At 33.3% G+C, this 17797-nt stretch overlaps 1 protein-coding gene across 2 annotated transcripts in view; it reads left to right on the top strand.

The window, feature by feature from the left end:
* Positions 1-17797, top strand: part of arid1aa (AT rich interactive domain 1Aa (SWI-like)) — a 147872-nt gene that overhangs the window by 94028 nt on the left and 36047 nt on the right. For both annotated transcript variants that reach the window (XM_039739249.1, XM_039739247.1), the window contains one exon: positions 5636-5755. In XM_039739249.1, coding sequence (XP_039595183.1) covers positions 5636-5755 — 120 coding nt within the window. The remainder of the gene's footprint in view (positions 1-5635; positions 5756-17797) is intronic.

Genomic DNA, 17797 nt, shown 5'->3' with positions numbered 1-17797 from the left:
TAAGAAAGAATAAAAATAGTTTTATTGATATTAATTAATGTACTGGTGTAGACATTTTTAATATTTAGTCAACAATAGAAACTTTTCTAAAATTGTCTTAAAGAACAGCATATTGAGAATTATGTAAAAACTGTAGTTTGAAAGAAGGCTACATTTGAAAACACGTGCTTTACACCGGAATGTTGCATTATGATGGTGTTAAACTATTTCCTCCATATAATTTATTGCTACTGATACAGGGTAACCACTCAAAAATATAAATATTGAAAATATCTGAAAAACCTCCAAACAGCATATGCAGCTTCATTTGCATTTGAAATTTAATTAGAAATTCACCAAATCTGAAGTGTAACAGGCAGAGAATTAAAGACGGCACAAGCAAAACTTAAATGGGAGTTTGAAGCATCAAGAGAGTGACACTGCGCTGAATTTTGCACACATCAAATTACTGTGTATATAATGAAATTGGTAAAATTAGAGAACTGTCATACACTGATAGAGGCGTCGATCTCTTTACAATGGGAATTGGCATTTTTGGATTCTATGATTAGGAAAATCTGTGCGTTTTGTATTACCTTTCTGTTATTGATATAAGGATGTACAGTAGTTATCACTTGCTCATTAGCAGTGTCTTCTGTGTAAATGCTACCTGCAGCTTGAACCTGATTGTGCATCCTTATAGCACAGCTTGGTATTTAAGATTACATCAGGTGCTGGCTACAATGACATGAAGCCATGTGGAAATGTTTGAAAATTTTACTTAAATTGCACATATTAAAAGGGGATGTGAAATAAATTAATAGATTTTCTAACTTCAAATTTGTATGTAACAGGTTTAGTTAAAATATCTTTTGTGCTTGGAATAACCCTGCATTGAGACATCTAAGGAAATCTATGGTATACAAGTACCATGAGTTTAATGGGGATTGTTTTGCATTGCCATTGTCCTTATTTGTCTGGCAAAAAAGCAGTAACAACAACAACACTGAAAATTGGTATATAATAAAACATTATAGCTCAGAGTGCTTTATAAGTTGACCAAGAGAAGAAAAGCAGTGAAGATTAGGCAATATTAAAGAATTCAGTAACAACAAAAAGGTATGGTCAAATTGCTGGGAGGACTATAAAACCAAAAACCACTTCAGTTAGGCTAGAGTAAACAACAAAATCTGTAGGGGTTCCAAGGCCAAACAACCGCCTAGTCCTCACTGGGCATTCTACCTAACATGCCTGACTGAAACTTGTCAGGAATATAATACTTATTTAAGTAATCATTAAGCTGCTTTTCTTAGAATTTTAACTTAAAGGCAGCTTAGAAATTAGTCTAAAATTATCAAAGACAGAGGAGTTGAAATTTTTTTTTTTGAGCAGGAGTTTTAACAATTACAGTCTTTAGACAATCCATGAAGACCCTACTGTATCAAATGATGAGTTCACTATGTCAAGTACGCTATCAGTAAGGACATCGGAGACTTCTTTTAAAAAAGCATGTTGCTAATGGGCCAAAGACACAGGTGGAGGGTTTCAGTTGAGAAATTATTAAATTATTCTATGTATTTCAGATTGATCTATTCTAGTGAAAGAATTTAACTAGCTTAAAAAGGCGTGCTGGGATTCAATTGGATTAATGTTGTGGGGGATGTACAGTGTTATATCATTTCTAATATACACATTTAATTTGTGTTTATAAAATGTAGCAAAATGCTTCAAGTTTCACTAGTAGTTTTTACAAGGCATTCCATGGAGTGTGTTCAGTTTAAAAGAAGATCAATAGTTGAAAGTAAAATTCTTAGACTACTAGCATTAACATTTATAATTTTAGGGAAATAGGTCTGCCTGTCAACACAGACTGTGTTGTTAAAGTCGGTTATTTTTGCCTTCAGTTTAATTTTTCTCCATTTATACTCGGCTCTCTGGCATGTTCTCTTTAAATCAGACTGACACTCTGGGTCCTCCAAGGTGTAATAGTGCTGAAGGATTTCTTAACTGTCTTTTCTGGGGCCACTATGTCAACTGCAGCTCTCACCTTAGCATTCAAATTTTCCACCTTTCCATTTACACTACAGTGATGCCTCGTACTTTTAACTTAATTGGTTTCAGGAGTCCATTTTAAATCTGAATTGTTCAAAATCTGAATCAGTTTTTTCCCCCATTAGAAATTATGTAAAGTGAATTATTCCTTTTCTAAATGCTAACCAATACCTATTTTGTTAAAATTGAACATCAAATGAACATATTTGAAAGTGAAAATAAAACAAATGTCCCAAATAATACTTTAAAACGAGAAAGCAATAAATACTTAAATGTTGTTTAATAAAATGAAAAATGCATTTACTGTACCTTAGTGAGGAATGGTGATGTCCCGTGTGGCTGGTGTAGAGGAACAGAAAGGTTACTGTTTGGAAGGGGAGTCACCTTCCATAAACACACCAAATAACTGTACTTTGCAGTAAGTTCCTTTTTCACCTCGATCGTCGATACTACAAACCTTCCTCTTAGGCTTTGTTGCTTTCACACTCTTCTTCGATGCCATGGTAATAGATAGAGAGATATAGGCAGACAAACTAAAAAATACAGAGAAAAAAGCATTGAAAACATGCAAGCATAATGCAAGACATGCTTTCACAGCAAGAATGAGAAACAATTTGAGTGAACATCTGATAACATTTGCTGTATAAATGCCATCTGTTGCTGCATTTTTTTTCACTGCACGCACAATTAGAAAGTAGAAGCATCTTTCGAACTCTGCGTCAGATTTCTCTACAATTTAGCATTTGAAGTTAGAATCGCTCGAAGTACAAAGCACCACTGTGTTAGTATTATTAAGGTAAGTACTGTAATCGGACTCATTGTTCAGAATATTAGCAAACATTGGAGCTTCAGATGTATCAAAATAGCGTTTTTTTAAATTAAACACTTCTCATTAGTCTTAGTTATCAGTATGTCTCCATTAAATAGTATGCAAAAATTGTCCGACAAACTGATTTCCACAACCTGCTTCACGTCAGCTTTTAATCTCTATGAAATGATTAAATTCAGGGTGTGTCCTCCATGTGAGCTGATGTATGTGCTGATTTAGATCAAAAGACTGCAGTAAGTGTAGTATATGAGACAGGTTGAAACTATCACTTCAGGACAGCTATTTGTATGATTTACATCACATATTTTACATTTATATTTGTATGATTCTCTTGCTTTTGAGTCACACTGGCTATCCACATGTAATTTAAAATTCGCCTTTAATTTAGAACCTGTCATTATTAGTTATTATAAAATATCCTAAATGTGAGAATTCCTCAATAGAAGACGCATTATATTTTGGAGGTCTGTAAATGGTCAATGCGAGAAACTGCAACACTCGTCGAATAACTACTGAGGGATATTTGAAAAGAGACCAAAGTACCAAAATCCACATTTTTACTTAATTAGCTCAAGTAAATATTCACTAAACCGCAGCCTTTTTTTTCCCATCTTGCAGAAACCAATGAACAAAGCTGTAATTCATAAGTGCTGCTTCAATTAACACTGCCACACCACCAGAGTCTTAAGTGTTTCACTACTATATACTGTTTTAATCTTTTGTTTGAGAGTAAGACTCCAGTCACTTTCTGGAATCTTCATAACGTACAGCCATATTATAGTTTTGAAGGTTTTTGTGTTTTATATTCAGTCCCTGTTCAAATTTACTGCTGTCTGAACTTTGAGACCAGTACTTGTAAAAATCTGTAAAGATGTAGCAAATGCCAAGTACAAAACTTAGGAAGGTGATATTGGACTTTTGCAAGTACCAGCGAGTAGTATCTCTGCATTAGTCCAGTGAGTGTGTATATATAATATTTATTAGTATCAATGACAACTTTGCGATTTATACAGTATATGTAATGTGCAGTATGTCTTGAAAAAAGTGGGAGGCCAAACACCTCTGGTCTCAATACACTCATTTATTTGATACAGAACAGCATAGGATCAGACAGTAATAATTAAAGAAATGTCTGGAAATAGTATAAAAAAAGTAAAAGCTGACACAACACCATTACTGGAATCTTTTGAATCATTCACATTAATTTGATTGCAACAACCAGATTATCATTACAGTGAAATTATACACATGACATGCAGCTAGTGAATGATCTCATGGATATGTCAATAAACATTGATGGACACATTGGGAAGAGGAAAATTGATCAAGTCTTTGAATGTTGGTATGAATTGTTGAGTAAACACAAGTAACACCATGCGTTTGAGTAAATAATACAAATATAAATGTAAATATATGATGTAAATCATACAAATAGCTGACCTGAAGTGATGGTTTCAACCTGTCTCATATACTACACCCTAACTGAGAAGGGCCCTTTTGATAAGGGCAAAGGAGAACCACTCTGTTGTAAGACAAACATAAAAGGGCACAGGTGACATTTGCCCAAACCTATCTAGACAAACCAAAATCCTTCTGGGAAAATGTTCTGTGGAGTAATAAAGTTAAAATAGTTGTTTGGCAGTGCAAAGTAAATCTAAAAAGTGCACCTACTCCAGTTAAACATAATGAAGGCTTTTTAATGTTAAGGGGTTGCTTTTCTGCCTCAGATACTGGTGGCCTTCAATGTGTTAAGGGAATCATGAAATCAAGATTACCGGTGCACTGCTTTTTAGACTGGAATATACTACATAATGTCACAAAACCTAGGTATAAGATGAAGATCAAGGATCCTTCAGCATGACAATGACGCGTATGAAATCCTGGAAGGGTGGTTAAGAAGGACAAAATAAGTTATTCTTATCTAAATCTGATTTCTGTTCTTTCAAAAAGTTTTTTCAGTCTCATATTGGCAAAAGGAATCCTGCAAACATGCAAGTGCTGGAACAGATTTCAGAAGAAAAGTGAGAGAAATGGCCAGAAGAAAGGTGGAAAGCATTTCTAGATGGCTACAAAAATTTATGGAGGCTGTTCTTTTCAATGGTGGTTTAATCAAGGAAGGGTACCAGTAATATTGGCCAGGTGGTGGTCATTTTCTTCTTTGTGACAAAAATCAAACCTATATTCATGTTAAACAGATACATTTCAAGTTTTGATCAAAAGTTGGCACATTTCCCGTTTTTTGGAGATGATATATGTGATGTGCCTAAAATGAATGGGTGCCAAAAGCAATGTATAATTAGTTGCAAGTTCATGTCTGGTCCTGATGAGAGATTTGGAACTGGTGGTGTGACTTTTGTAATTTAGCTATGAATCTTCTGAGAGCAGTATAGGGTAACCTTTGTACTGTGAAATAATCATGGTTTTATATTGGAAGTTTGTAGCAATGATACATCCCATAAGCCAGTTGTAGCAACACTTAATGCTCATTAATTAGAGAAAATGCAAAAAGTGGCATTTTTTAGTTGTTTAAATTCACATTAATGTTTTGATTTTGGTGGAAGAACACTGTATTAGTCAGCATGTGTGTTTTGGACTTTGTTCAGCTGATTAAACACGGCAAGGTTTAATGTTGGCAGTCAACAAAATAAAAAGTCTGATTTTTTTAGACACATTTTTTATTATATGCTATATTTATTTTTCATTGCATACATTGTAATGTAAGTGTTTTTTTTTTAACTTGTGTATCATTTTTCATATGTACTTTTAATGTTTTAGGAACTGTCTCAGGACTCGTTTGGTTCTCAGTCAAGTACTCCAGCATCAAATCCTACAATGACTTCCAGTAAGAGCACACCAGAGGATGTGAATATGCAGGGCCGGCCTTCCAGTCTGCCGGTGGGTAAACTTTCTTAAAGCAAATGGTTGGATTATTACTGGCCAGCTTGTAATTTTATAAGAAACAACATAATATATAGTTCATGGTAATGAATTATCAGAAAGTCTGTCATTTATTTTTATAAGGTTTTAACTGGATAGAGAAGCATGCGTATTTGAGAATGGCTATTTTTTTTTTGAAGATCTTTTGGCAAAGAAAAGTTGCAAATGCAGTTGTAGATAATGTAGAATAATAACTGGTTTGATTTTGAGTGAAATTCTTGGAATGGTAGAGCTTAATATTTTAATAAGAGTGTTTGATTGGTATAAGAATTCCTCTCACTATTCAGTAGCCTAGTTAGTAGTAGATGTCTGATTCCCTGTGCCCGTAGGAAATGCCTCTGGACTCTGAGCAATTTATTACATCGTATTTTGTTGTCTAATGTAGCATTATGTACATTTTAATGTAGCTATTGCTTTAACAAAAGATATACAGTAAAAAATTCATATCAAATTAAATATAATTTAAGTGGTTTAAGTGAAATGGAGAAAACTCTAGCCTTTCAGGTCTACTATTGAGCTGTCAATGTCTGCTTTTTATTTATTCTGTTGTATTACATGCTCTGATTATTTCAGAGGTATAGTGTTAAAATTATCTGTTTCACAATCAATCTTAAGTCAAACGTCTGCCAAATATTTGTAGTTATCTGCTTTATAATATTGTAGCTTTCTCTATACTTGGCCATTTAATGATAATCTAGACTTTGTTCATGATATTTTGTTTTATTGTAATAAAAAGGACAGAAGATAGGCTGTTGTCTTTACACTAAAAGTTTGTTTTGCAACTGAATGGAAATAGATAACCAGTTTGCCAGGTTTTGCAGGCTGCTTTGACTTTTTTTCTTCTCCTAGTGAGGCATAGCTAACCTTTTCAGTTAAAATTGAGCTTGTTTTGTTTTATGATGGTAGTACATTGTGCTTTATTTTCTTGAGTGAAGATGAGTGGCTGTTCACTTGATTTTTCAGCGCATTACTTTTGTTTTCTACTTGCAGAAACTGCCACTTGCATGTCCTTGATTATGTACAGTAGTTGAATGGTATCCGAATGTCTTTGCATTTTCAATAAATGTGTACTTTTTTGTGTGAAATTATGGGTGTAATGTCTTTTCACATTATATTTGACATTTTTTTATTACAAAGAAGTTTTCAAGTGATCTATGCATTCTGGTGCAAGAGAAGAGTAATTTTAGGGGAGTGGGTTAAGTCAGCAATTTTTGTGGTTAACTTGGGTGGACTAAACTATACATTTTTTTTTTTTTCTTAGTGGTTTTGTTCTGTATCAGCCATCCTTGAGACCATCTGCTTTTATCAGTCAACACTGATTATTGATCAACATTTTTCCATAATTTGTTTTTCCTTGGTCAAAATTGATTATACAGGTTTTTATGTATCTAATTTCAGTGTCTGTTAACACAAGTTGGAAGTAATCATAATGTTAGTTAATAAGAGTTAGGGGTAGATTTAAAAAAAAAAAAGCAAACAAAAAAAAACACATTTCTTCGTTATAATGTATACTTGAATTTATAATTTTGCAAGAAGTGACATGCATGCACTAAAAGTGGTGTACGATAAAAAAAATCTAAAATGGTATGCTTTTATCTTATAAGACATATTTATTCTTTACCAAGATTGGTGATTGATTCTAGTTACATGTTTCAAGAAATTACTAAACTCAATTAAATCTGAGATGTTTTGTTAACATTATTTTTATGAAATGTGTAGTAATTGAGTCAAGTAGGTTTGAGCATGTTCATTTTATATGTTAAAACAATTATTTCTGTTGAATAATTAATCAGTTTTTTTATCTAAACACTTTAATGTCTTAAATTTGTAAAACATTGCACAATTTTTTCCTAGTGATTAATATTTATCAACATTTGGTGAGTTAAGTTGCCTTCAGATATATCCATTTAATTTATGAGAGAAGAAAGTGTGCAGAGATATATGAAACCTTGTATGTTAAAGTCTGAAAACAGTAGGAGTAAGCTCTAGAAATACCACTTTCCTCTCCTGAATGTTTTTTTTTTTATATTCGGTTTTGTTTCTATGTTTGTCTGTATTAAATAAGTCCAATTTATAATCTTATGAAGCCTAATTAGTTTAAAAATTATAAGCAAAATTTGTTAAACTGACATTGGCAGAATGTTTTAACTAGCAAATTTAAATATTAAATATATATTTTTTTATATTATGTGCAGAGCTATTTATTTTTCTTCAAAGGAGATTGTTTCCAAATAACATTTTTATAGGAAACATTTTATATTTGATTGACTTGTATTTAAAGATGTAAGGCTTGAGTAAAACTTTCCAAGTTTTAATTTATTACTTTAGAAACTAATTTTTGTTCTTGCATATGTAAATTCAAATGTCTCCAATTCTGATTTTTCTTTTTTTGTGCGTATGAAAATCGGTTTTGTGTGTTATGTTTCCGTAAGTGCAGTAAAATCAACAATACAATTGGTTTGCATTTAGTGGAGGAAAAATGGTTATTGCTGTGTTCCGTGTACAGTTGTGTTCAGAATAATAGCAGTGAATAAAGCTAAAAATCCCCATAATAGCTTTTATTTCCATACACACGAATGTATTGGAAATACTGCACATTCTATTCGAAATCAAAATGTGAAGAAAAAATGATCAAATTTGTGTTATTCCTTTACAGAAAGTAAAGAAAGATGAATATTAGGCTGTTAAAAAAAAAAAAGGCAGTGTCTGCATTCCTCTTTACAAACTCAAACATCAACTGTATAAACTGAAAATGTTTCAAAATTTTACTTTCCTTTGAATCACTGAACTAATATTTAGTTGTATAACCACTATTTCTGAGAACCTGCTGCACATCGCTGTTTCATGGGGTTGACCAACTTCTGGCACCTGTGAACAGGTATTCCATCTCAGAATAATTGGCCTGCATTCTACAATTTTTCTACATTTCTTGGTTTTGCCTCAAACAGCATTTTTGATGTCACTCCACAGGTTTTCTATTGGATTAAGGTCCAGGGATTGGGCTGGCCAGTCCACAACGTCAATCTTGTTGGTCTGGAACCAAGATGTTGCTCGTTTACTGGTGTGTGTGGGGTCGTTGTCTTAATGAAATACCCATTTCAAGGGCATTTCCTCTTCGGCATAAGGCAACATGACCTCTTCAAGTATTTTGAGGTATTCAGACTTATCCATGATCCTTGGTATGCAATAAATAGGCCCAACACCATAGTATGAGAAACATTCCCATATTATGATACTTGCTTCACTGTCTTTACAGAGTACTGTGGCTTGAATTCAGTTTTTGGGGGGGTTGTCTGATAAACTGTTGGTGGCCTCCCAGACCCGAAAATTTCATTAGTTAACAAAATGTTGTGCCATTTCTCTTTAGGTCAGTCAATGTGTTCTTTGGCAAATTGTGATCTCTTCAGCACATCCTTTTTTTTTTTTTCTTTCTAACCCCCAAACCAACAGTGGGACTTTTGTGGGGGCTTCTTGCCGATAGTTTGGCTTCACATAGGCGTCTTCTAATTGTAACACTGCTCACAGGTAACTTTAGACCTTCTTTGATCTTCCTGGAGCTGATCATTGGCTGAGTCTTTGCCATTTTTGCTATTCTTTGATCCATTCGAATGGTAGTTTGTTTTTCTTCCACTTCTTTCAGTTTGTGGTTGCCATTTTAAAGCATTTGCGATCATTTTAGCTGAGCAGCCTATAATTTTCTACACTTTTGTTTTCCCCTCTCAACTTTTTAATCTAAGTATGTTGTTCTTCTGAACAATGTCTGAAACAACCCATTTTACTCAGATTTTCAGAAATACACTATAACCAGCATGTACACTTCCTTAAATAAGGGCCATAATTGACACCTGTTTTTTCACAGAATGAATTACCTCACTAATTGAACTCCACACTGCTATTTTTTGAACAGCCCAATCTTCCCTTTTCTGCACTTTCTGTAAAGGAATAACACATTTCATTACTTTTTCATATTTTGATTTGGAGTAAAATGTGCAGTGTTCCCAATACCTTTGCCTGTATGGAAATAAAAGCTGTTCTAAGGATTTTGAGCTTTATTCACTTTTTTTAAACATACTGCTATTATTCTGAACATAAATGTATTATTCAATGAAAGTTTTCATAATGCTTCTCTCATTGACCTTGTTTTATGAGCCATGGTGTTTTCACCATTCAGCATCTCGGGTTTATTTCCTGTTTCTATTCTAGTCTGTGGCTTGTGAGCCATTGCTTCCTGTATATTTGTTATTCAGTGTCAGGGTTTTAATTTTTTTCCTGCCTGTTGCTTCATTCTTTGGACCCCCAACTCCATCCTGCCTTTATTATTTTCTGTGGAGTAAGTTAGTCAACAAAATCATAGGAATATCACCTCTTGGTTGCTGTTGCATAGAATATTCTGATGTTTTTGCTAGTACATTTGCATGACCTCTGACCCTGCAAGTATCTTGCTTCAACCAAATGTATTTTAATTGGTTTTAGTAGTTTCAAATAAATGTTGTTGTATGTATTTTTGTGTATCTATTTTCTTACTCTTATAATTCATTTTATTGTTTTTGTTGAGAAATATTTCTGTCATCCACATGAGGCTGTTGCTATCATTTTGATACAAGGCCAATTCTGACCTTAACATAAAATACTTGATAATTTAGGTTCCTTGCCTCTGATAGCAGCAAAGGCAAAAAACAAGAAAAAATGAAATGCAGTTTAAAAAAAACAAAACAATGTAATGTGTATTAAATAATAATATGCACCGTAATGTAAAATACACTGCTGCAGGTTTTTGGTGCTACATATTGAGGGCAGAACCTAATTTCCTGATTCAAGTAAGAGAGCATTTCAAGGCAGGAAATGGCTTCTGATGAAGAAATAGATTGGAACATAAAACAGCTGCTATTGGGAGGTTTTCAAAAGTGAGTTTTAAGGTTCAGATAATTGTTAGATAAAGTGTTTTTGTCACAGATAGTGGGTCCTTTGTCCAAAAATGTAGGCATTGTATTTGGGGAGGGGTTGGCAGAGTAGTTTCAGCTCTGACCCTGCCGTAATCCTAGAGCAATCTTCATGCTGGATACCATTATGTAGTGGCATGTCAGAACTAAGCATTAGAACCATCCAATCCAAGGTTTGTTTGTTATAAAGAGTACAGCAACTTTTTGAGAGATGCATTTATTCAGAAAGTTCCTTTAAGTAGAAGAAGGTGGTATCATTGCTATATTTTGATGGTGCAAAATATTGGAACAAGTTACTACATCTTCTGAGATCTTGGATCACTATGCTTTTATAATACAACTATGGCTATGTCTTAAATATTTCAGTGTTCTGTGATAGATGGAGAAGACGTGCGGACAATCGGATAGTTGTGTAGCAAGAGCATATCAGCATTTCAGTACAGTCAGTATTGTATAGCTTGATTAGCTGATGTATTTACAATTATTTTTGTTTGTAATAACTTGTAGTTGATATAAGAAACTACACTTTATATGACTACCTCTTGAATGATCACTTGGGCATTTGAAACAGAATCAAGCTACATTATCTAATTTTAAAATTCAACTCATTTAATAAGCACTAAGGAGGAAAACCTGTATTTGCTATAGGCTAGGGTGCAATTGCGTTGTCTCCAGCACAGCAGTCCTGTTTCTTTTTTGTCTGCCAAATATACATTTTGCTTTAATCCGTAGTTATTTCAGCTTCCTCTGTAGAAAGGTAGTTTCATTACTTTGAAAAAGTTGAATATAGAGTAAGCCTTATTCTTTCCACTGTGGTTACAGTATCTGTATTAGATTTCCATTTTATTTCAGGTGTGTGTTGATTTTATTTATTTTTCTAGGCCAAAGTTGTTGTTTAGAAACAAATTTTTGATGGCACCTTAAAATAGGTAGTACTGCCATTTCACATTTCACAAGTCAGCCTCCTGTGCCTGTATACCTCACTATGCTCTCATCCTCACATTGTGGGGGATTTTTCTCCTGTAACCTTCTCGGATATGTACTGATGAGGTTGTTTGTCAATTCCAAATTGACTCTGTGCAGGTGTGTGTGTAGTTGTTTGCGTTAGTTGGCACAGTCATCCCTTTCAGAGCTATTTACTGCCTTTTGCCCAGTGTTGTTGGTATAGGCTCCTCCTCTCATAACCCTGGATTTTATTATGTGTTTTTAGAATGTTATGTATGGAACTTGTTTTTATGGCATTAAAACAAACCATCAAGATATTTGATATAAACATTTTAGTATGTGAGCTACCTGTGCAAATCTTAAAATGAAGAGAAGACCCTTTTTAGGTTTGTGTGATAATAGACCTGGCTCAGCGTGCCATCTTTTGAAAATGTACTATAATTGGACCTTTATGAAGTGATCTTGGAATAGCTATTTCATAAAACATTAAATTTTTTGTTTCATTTTATTATGAATTCTTAATTGGGTTATATGGTGGCAGATATGTTTGGATTTCAATTCTGTCATATTCCATTCTATTTTGTGCTCTGGTGTTGTTTCACTATAAAGCTGTTATTTTCTCCCATACTTTGAGGGCTTCATCCTATTTATCCTGGTTTCTTCTCATAGCACAGAGAAATGCTTTTAGGTCAAGAGATGTTATTTATTTGACCTAGTGGATAGGATGGTGGTGGTCTACATCTAGGCTTCAGTTTTTCTTAACATTAGCTGAAAAGAAGCCTGTGTCTAAGCAAGACTTTTTTTTTTTTTAATTTTAGTGTAAGGTAGGAAAGGATTAAAACAGTAATGTTATTCTTGAGGATCTTCTGCAAGATTCAAGTGATTCTACCTTTTAGTGCTTCAAACAGTGTGAGAAGTACAATAACAGGCACTGACCATGCTCTAAATAAAGTGGCTATTGAAGATGGACGAATAGCTGATTTGTTGATATAGTTGTTACTGAAGTACCTTTTATAATATATTATACTGGTGGTATTATAATTTTTAGTGTGCCTATTCATAGAAGTTAATTTATATTAAATTCTGTCTGATCATCTACTTGTTTTATGGAAGTTGAACTGTTTATGAAAGATCGACTTCTGAAATGTGCTTTCTTTGAAGTGGAACTGGGTTGCCCTCCTGTGGTAAAAAGTCAGATTTGCACGACATCAAGAAATGAGTGTTTTTTTATTTTTTAATTTTAAAATAGTTCTAAATGAAGAGAAATAAATGAAGGTGAAAGCTGTTTTTTATTAGGTATGTTTGTTGTGCACTACATATTTAAGTATTAGTGAGTCCTGATTATTGCTTCTCAGTTTAGTGAAAGACTTGCCATTTTGATTGATTTTTAATTTTGTACACTCTGCAGCCACTGGCAGTGCCAACAGAAATTACCAATTAGATTTAATTTCAGCCACATTTGTGAAGTCTGCTTGGGATTTGTTTTCCTCCTAAATCCAACAATTTTAAGACTACAGTTTGGCTTGAGAAAGTTAAAAGTATCTCTTAAGGATTTGCATAATATTGTGTAACAGTTATCTTTCTAGGGACTAATATAAAGCGCAATATTATTTGGACATTGTGTTGTAAATTAAAAATATATGTCAAAAGCTGCTGGTTAAATTGTCTCCTAAGTAAAATGTGTTGGTTAAAGAAATTGAATTGCAAATATTGTGATTGCCTTTGTTGGTAGTGTGTGTCTGTCACATGTATCACAATTGGCATTGTGTTGCATTTTTCATTAAATAGAAGTCAAACCAGGCTGCTTTGTGCCAGTTTTGTAGTTTGTTTATTAAGTAAAAAAATGTGGCCAAAATAAATACTCTTAATTTTTTCTCTACAAAGTTACTTCTGATATTTTCATATTTGCTGGAGACTGGAATTTTCTATGCTCATCAGTGCTTGAAAATTACTAAAAGAGAAAGATGTTTAAATTTCATTAGCTTCTTTCAGGTATTCCACAATTTATACACATGATGTTTGGATCACAATGCAGTGATAATTTAATTTGATTTGCAGTTTTTTAAACATTCATGGAATATCATTTCATGAAATAACCATACAAGTGACTGATTAAAGAAACATAGCAACTTTTGCATTTTGTTTTCATTAACTCAAGCTAGGTTCATTGATTTCTTTCACAGCCAATTTCATAATGTGAATGAATTAAGCTCCTTGTTGGATAAGCTGTTTGTTTCAGAAATATAATTTAGTATGCAATTTAAATAAATAGCAAATTAATATGTATTTTGACTATAGCCAAAATCTAGACGTATCTGCCTCCATATAATCAATTAAGAATTCATAACAAATTAATCTAACACAATAAAACAAATTAAAAAAAAAAAAATTTAATAGAAAATTACATAACAAGAGCATGAGACATTTGAAGTAGCTATTCCAAGATCACTTCATTAAGGTCCAATTACAGTACATTTTCTAAAGATGGAACGCTGAGGCAGGCTAAAAAAGTTTTTCTCTCCGTTTTAAGATTTACAAGGGTAGCTCAAATACTAAAATATTTGAATCAGATACCTTGACTGTGCGTTTTAATGCAAATGAATTCTGTCGCAGTTGTATATACTGCAAAGTGAAATTATGTTAAACATAACATTCTGGATTGTATTAAGCTCCTTGTTGAATTAAGTTTGTTCAGAAATATAATGTATGTATTTTTAAATACTACAGCAAATTAATATGATTTGTATTTTGAGTAGTTTTTAACTTTTTTTGTGTGGAGTTTGCTTATTTAGTTGTATTTGCAGAGTGATGATATACAAAGAGGGAACTTATTGCATTGCTCAGAGAGTTTTGTTTATTAGAACCTACAATTGCACTATTGACATATATTCTTCAAGCAATAGCACTCAGACTGTATACACTTTAGCTTTGTTTTTGCCTGACAAAGTTAACCCCAGTATGAAATGTAATTCTGGCCTAAGTTGCAATGCAGCTCTGCAAGGAAAAGAAGTTGTTGGGTGACAACACTGGTGGAATGTGGAGCACTGAAGTATTTCTATAGATAATGGCAAATTAAACATGGAAACTTCATTTGATTCTTAATACCAATTATTTGGTATTACAACAACATTTATTTATATAGCACATTTTCATACAAACAGTAGCTCAAAGTGCTTTACATAATAAAGAATAGAAAAATAAAAGACACAATAAGAAAAAAAAATAAATCAACATTAATTAACATCGAATAAGAGTAAGGTCCAATGGCCAGGGGGGACAGAAAAAACAAAAAAAAAAAAATCAGACGGCTGGAGAAAAAAATAAAATCTGTAGGGATTCCAGACCATGAGACCGCCCAGTGCCCTCTGGGCAATAATAGGGTATTAATAAGTCTGAATATATTTGCATGGATGAATATTTCTAATATCAAATATTTAAGATTCACTTTTTTAGTATGTTAAGAGAGCTATTGTTTTAAAACACTTTCTTTTAACACTCATTTTATAAACAATTAAATTAGAGAATTATGATAAACCTTTTTGTACTGTGGTCTGCTTGAAAAGATGTCCATCTAAAATTTGGATAGTTAAAGTAATAATTGATGTTATGGTTGTCCAGTAATGTAAAATGTCACAGAAAAATCTAGTAGAATAAAAGAAACACTCCATATCATACTAGGCCGTGTAATATAAAAAATTATATATTTTTTTAATTCTTGGGTAAATAAGGTTTTGTGCTGTTAAAGTGGTTAATAGTCAGATATCTATTGAAAATTTGCATTTTAGTTTGAAACATTTTTAGCAGAGGTAGTGATATCTACATGCACAGCATGTGCTGAACTTAACAAGGAGATTTCATGGCCGTTTCCCCAATTCATTTACTTTAGCACCCAACATTTCAAGGAGTAGCTGAACTAAACATGTTAAAGCAAAATTTAACTATATCAGACATCCAAAATTCTATTTACAGTAAAAAGAAAGTTCTAAAAATTAATGTACCTGGGTTGCACTCTTAACTAATTTCTCTAAGTAACTGGTTTGCAAAGTCTTCAAGATATCAAAGCATTCATTTTCCATCTCAGATTTGTCCTCATCAAACAATTTGTCTGTAAATATCTTTAGACAGGCTGGTCATTGTTGCCCTGAGAGAAATCTTATTTCTCAAAATGTTTGAACCAACTGTTAATTGATGTATATGTTAGTTTTTTCACAAATTGTGGCATTAGCTGTTGTCATATGCTGAATGTTTTGAGACTTGTTTCGCACTGAAATGTTTTGTGGATCCTGGAGGTACTGAACTTTGTAGTGTATTATGCTGTGACCCAATCTGGAAGGTTTATGTATTGCAGGAGGGTTAATTTGAAGTCTGTGTGGTTTATATTGCTCGTCTGCATTGATAAATAGCCAGTATTTCGAATGACAGTAAGTGCCTCTATAATTAAATATACAAGTGATCTCTGTGTTCAGCACAACTTGAAATTGTGCAAACTGAACAGTAAAAAAAAAGGGGAGAGAATCAATGACTGCATTGACAGTAGAAAAATTCTGTAGAGTTGCTTGGTCAGTGCTGCTACAGAAATGTTTATTTTCAGAAAACAAAACTTCAGATACAAAATGATGTAATATATTCCTATGGAACTAATACTTGGTACTACTGGTCTTGCAAGAAATGCTTTAAATCTATTGCTTCAGAATTTTAAATCTATTGATGCTTATGATGAGCTACTATCAAAAGCCAGAAGAGAATGAAGATGACATTTCATTACCTGTACCTTTGTTTGCCTACACCTCATCAGATGTCTCAGACTCATAACTCCTTACTGTTTTTTGCCCTGGAGAACTCCACAAAAGTTACTTGAAATTTTGTATTATCATTTTATGAATTATACATGAGACTTCATTTACATTTGCTGTAGAATTTCATATAAAGGAGTTAAACTGTTAATATAGTATAAATCAAGTTTACCTTATTGTCATGTGTCATGCTTTTATAGATCAAAACAATCTGACACTTAGCAGTAAGTAGTCCTTTTTTAATTGCATCACGTTGAACTATGGGATACCGATTTAATTGGCATGATAGTGTGCAGTATATGCATTGGTCAAAATGACAGGAAATAGCTGTCAGTTATGAGTATCTGCATGAAAGAAAATGAAATTTTAAGCATAAATATAAACAGAGTAGAAGAAAAACCTTAATAAACTGTCCGGTAGTTTTAAGCATGCTTAAGTCAGGTTAATGAGAGTTCCTGTGATACTGGATACTTGCCATGTTTTCTTCATAGTGCATGTCTCATTTTCATAGCATATTAAGTCCTATATATTTAAGCTGTTTGTGATGAAAGCTCAGAATGAAAAGAGAGAATAACTATGCAACAGCACTTCAGTTGTTGTTTATATATCTTTTCATGTTGTTATGCCATGCTTTGCTTATTGCTGTTCTCGGCAGACCACTTTTTTGGTATTTTACAATTGCCAGAAGCTTTATAGCTATAATTAAATTAAAACACAAAATTTTCGTTTCTTGCCCTTTTGAGTTTTACTTGGGTAATCATGGCCCTGATTATTTGTGGCTCAGTAAAACTGTCATGTTTTCCATTTACTGTCCAGCTTGTATCTAGGTCAGGGATGGGCAAACTAGAGCCCACGGGCCACAGCCGGCCTGCCGAATATTTACAAAAGTGCCCTAAAGACTACATTCATTTCACCCTGTTCCTGCATTTTCCTGCAATACCTGGCAGATTTCACTAGATGGAGTACTACTGCTTTTGCCAAAGGCGAGTCTATCCTGTCTACACACAGATATTCATTCTTCACTTTGCCATTGCATTGACCCCCTACTTTAACAATGAATGGACCAAAAAAAAGAACATTTTACCATGAGTGCCGAGTTTTTAATAAGGAGTGGGCAGCTAAATTTTTTACTGAAGTCCGATCAAAGGCCATATTCCTTATTTGCCATGAAACTGTTGCGGTTTTAGGAGAATGTAATATTGGCTGGCACTTTTCCACCAAGCATGCTAACTACGCTAGCAATCAGTCAATGCAGGAAAGGCCGGCTACTGCTTGGAGGTTAGTGAGCAGGAGTCGAGCACCCAGGCCAGGTTATTTGCTGT

The sequence above is a fragment of the Polypterus senegalus genome, chromosome 17, assembly GCF_016835505.1.
Source record: "Polypterus senegalus isolate Bchr_013 chromosome 17, ASM1683550v1, whole genome shotgun sequence".
NCBI lineage: Eukaryota > Metazoa > Chordata > Cladistia > Polypteriformes > Polypteridae > Polypterus > Polypterus senegalus.
This window is presented reverse-complemented; position numbering and strand designations above follow the sequence as displayed.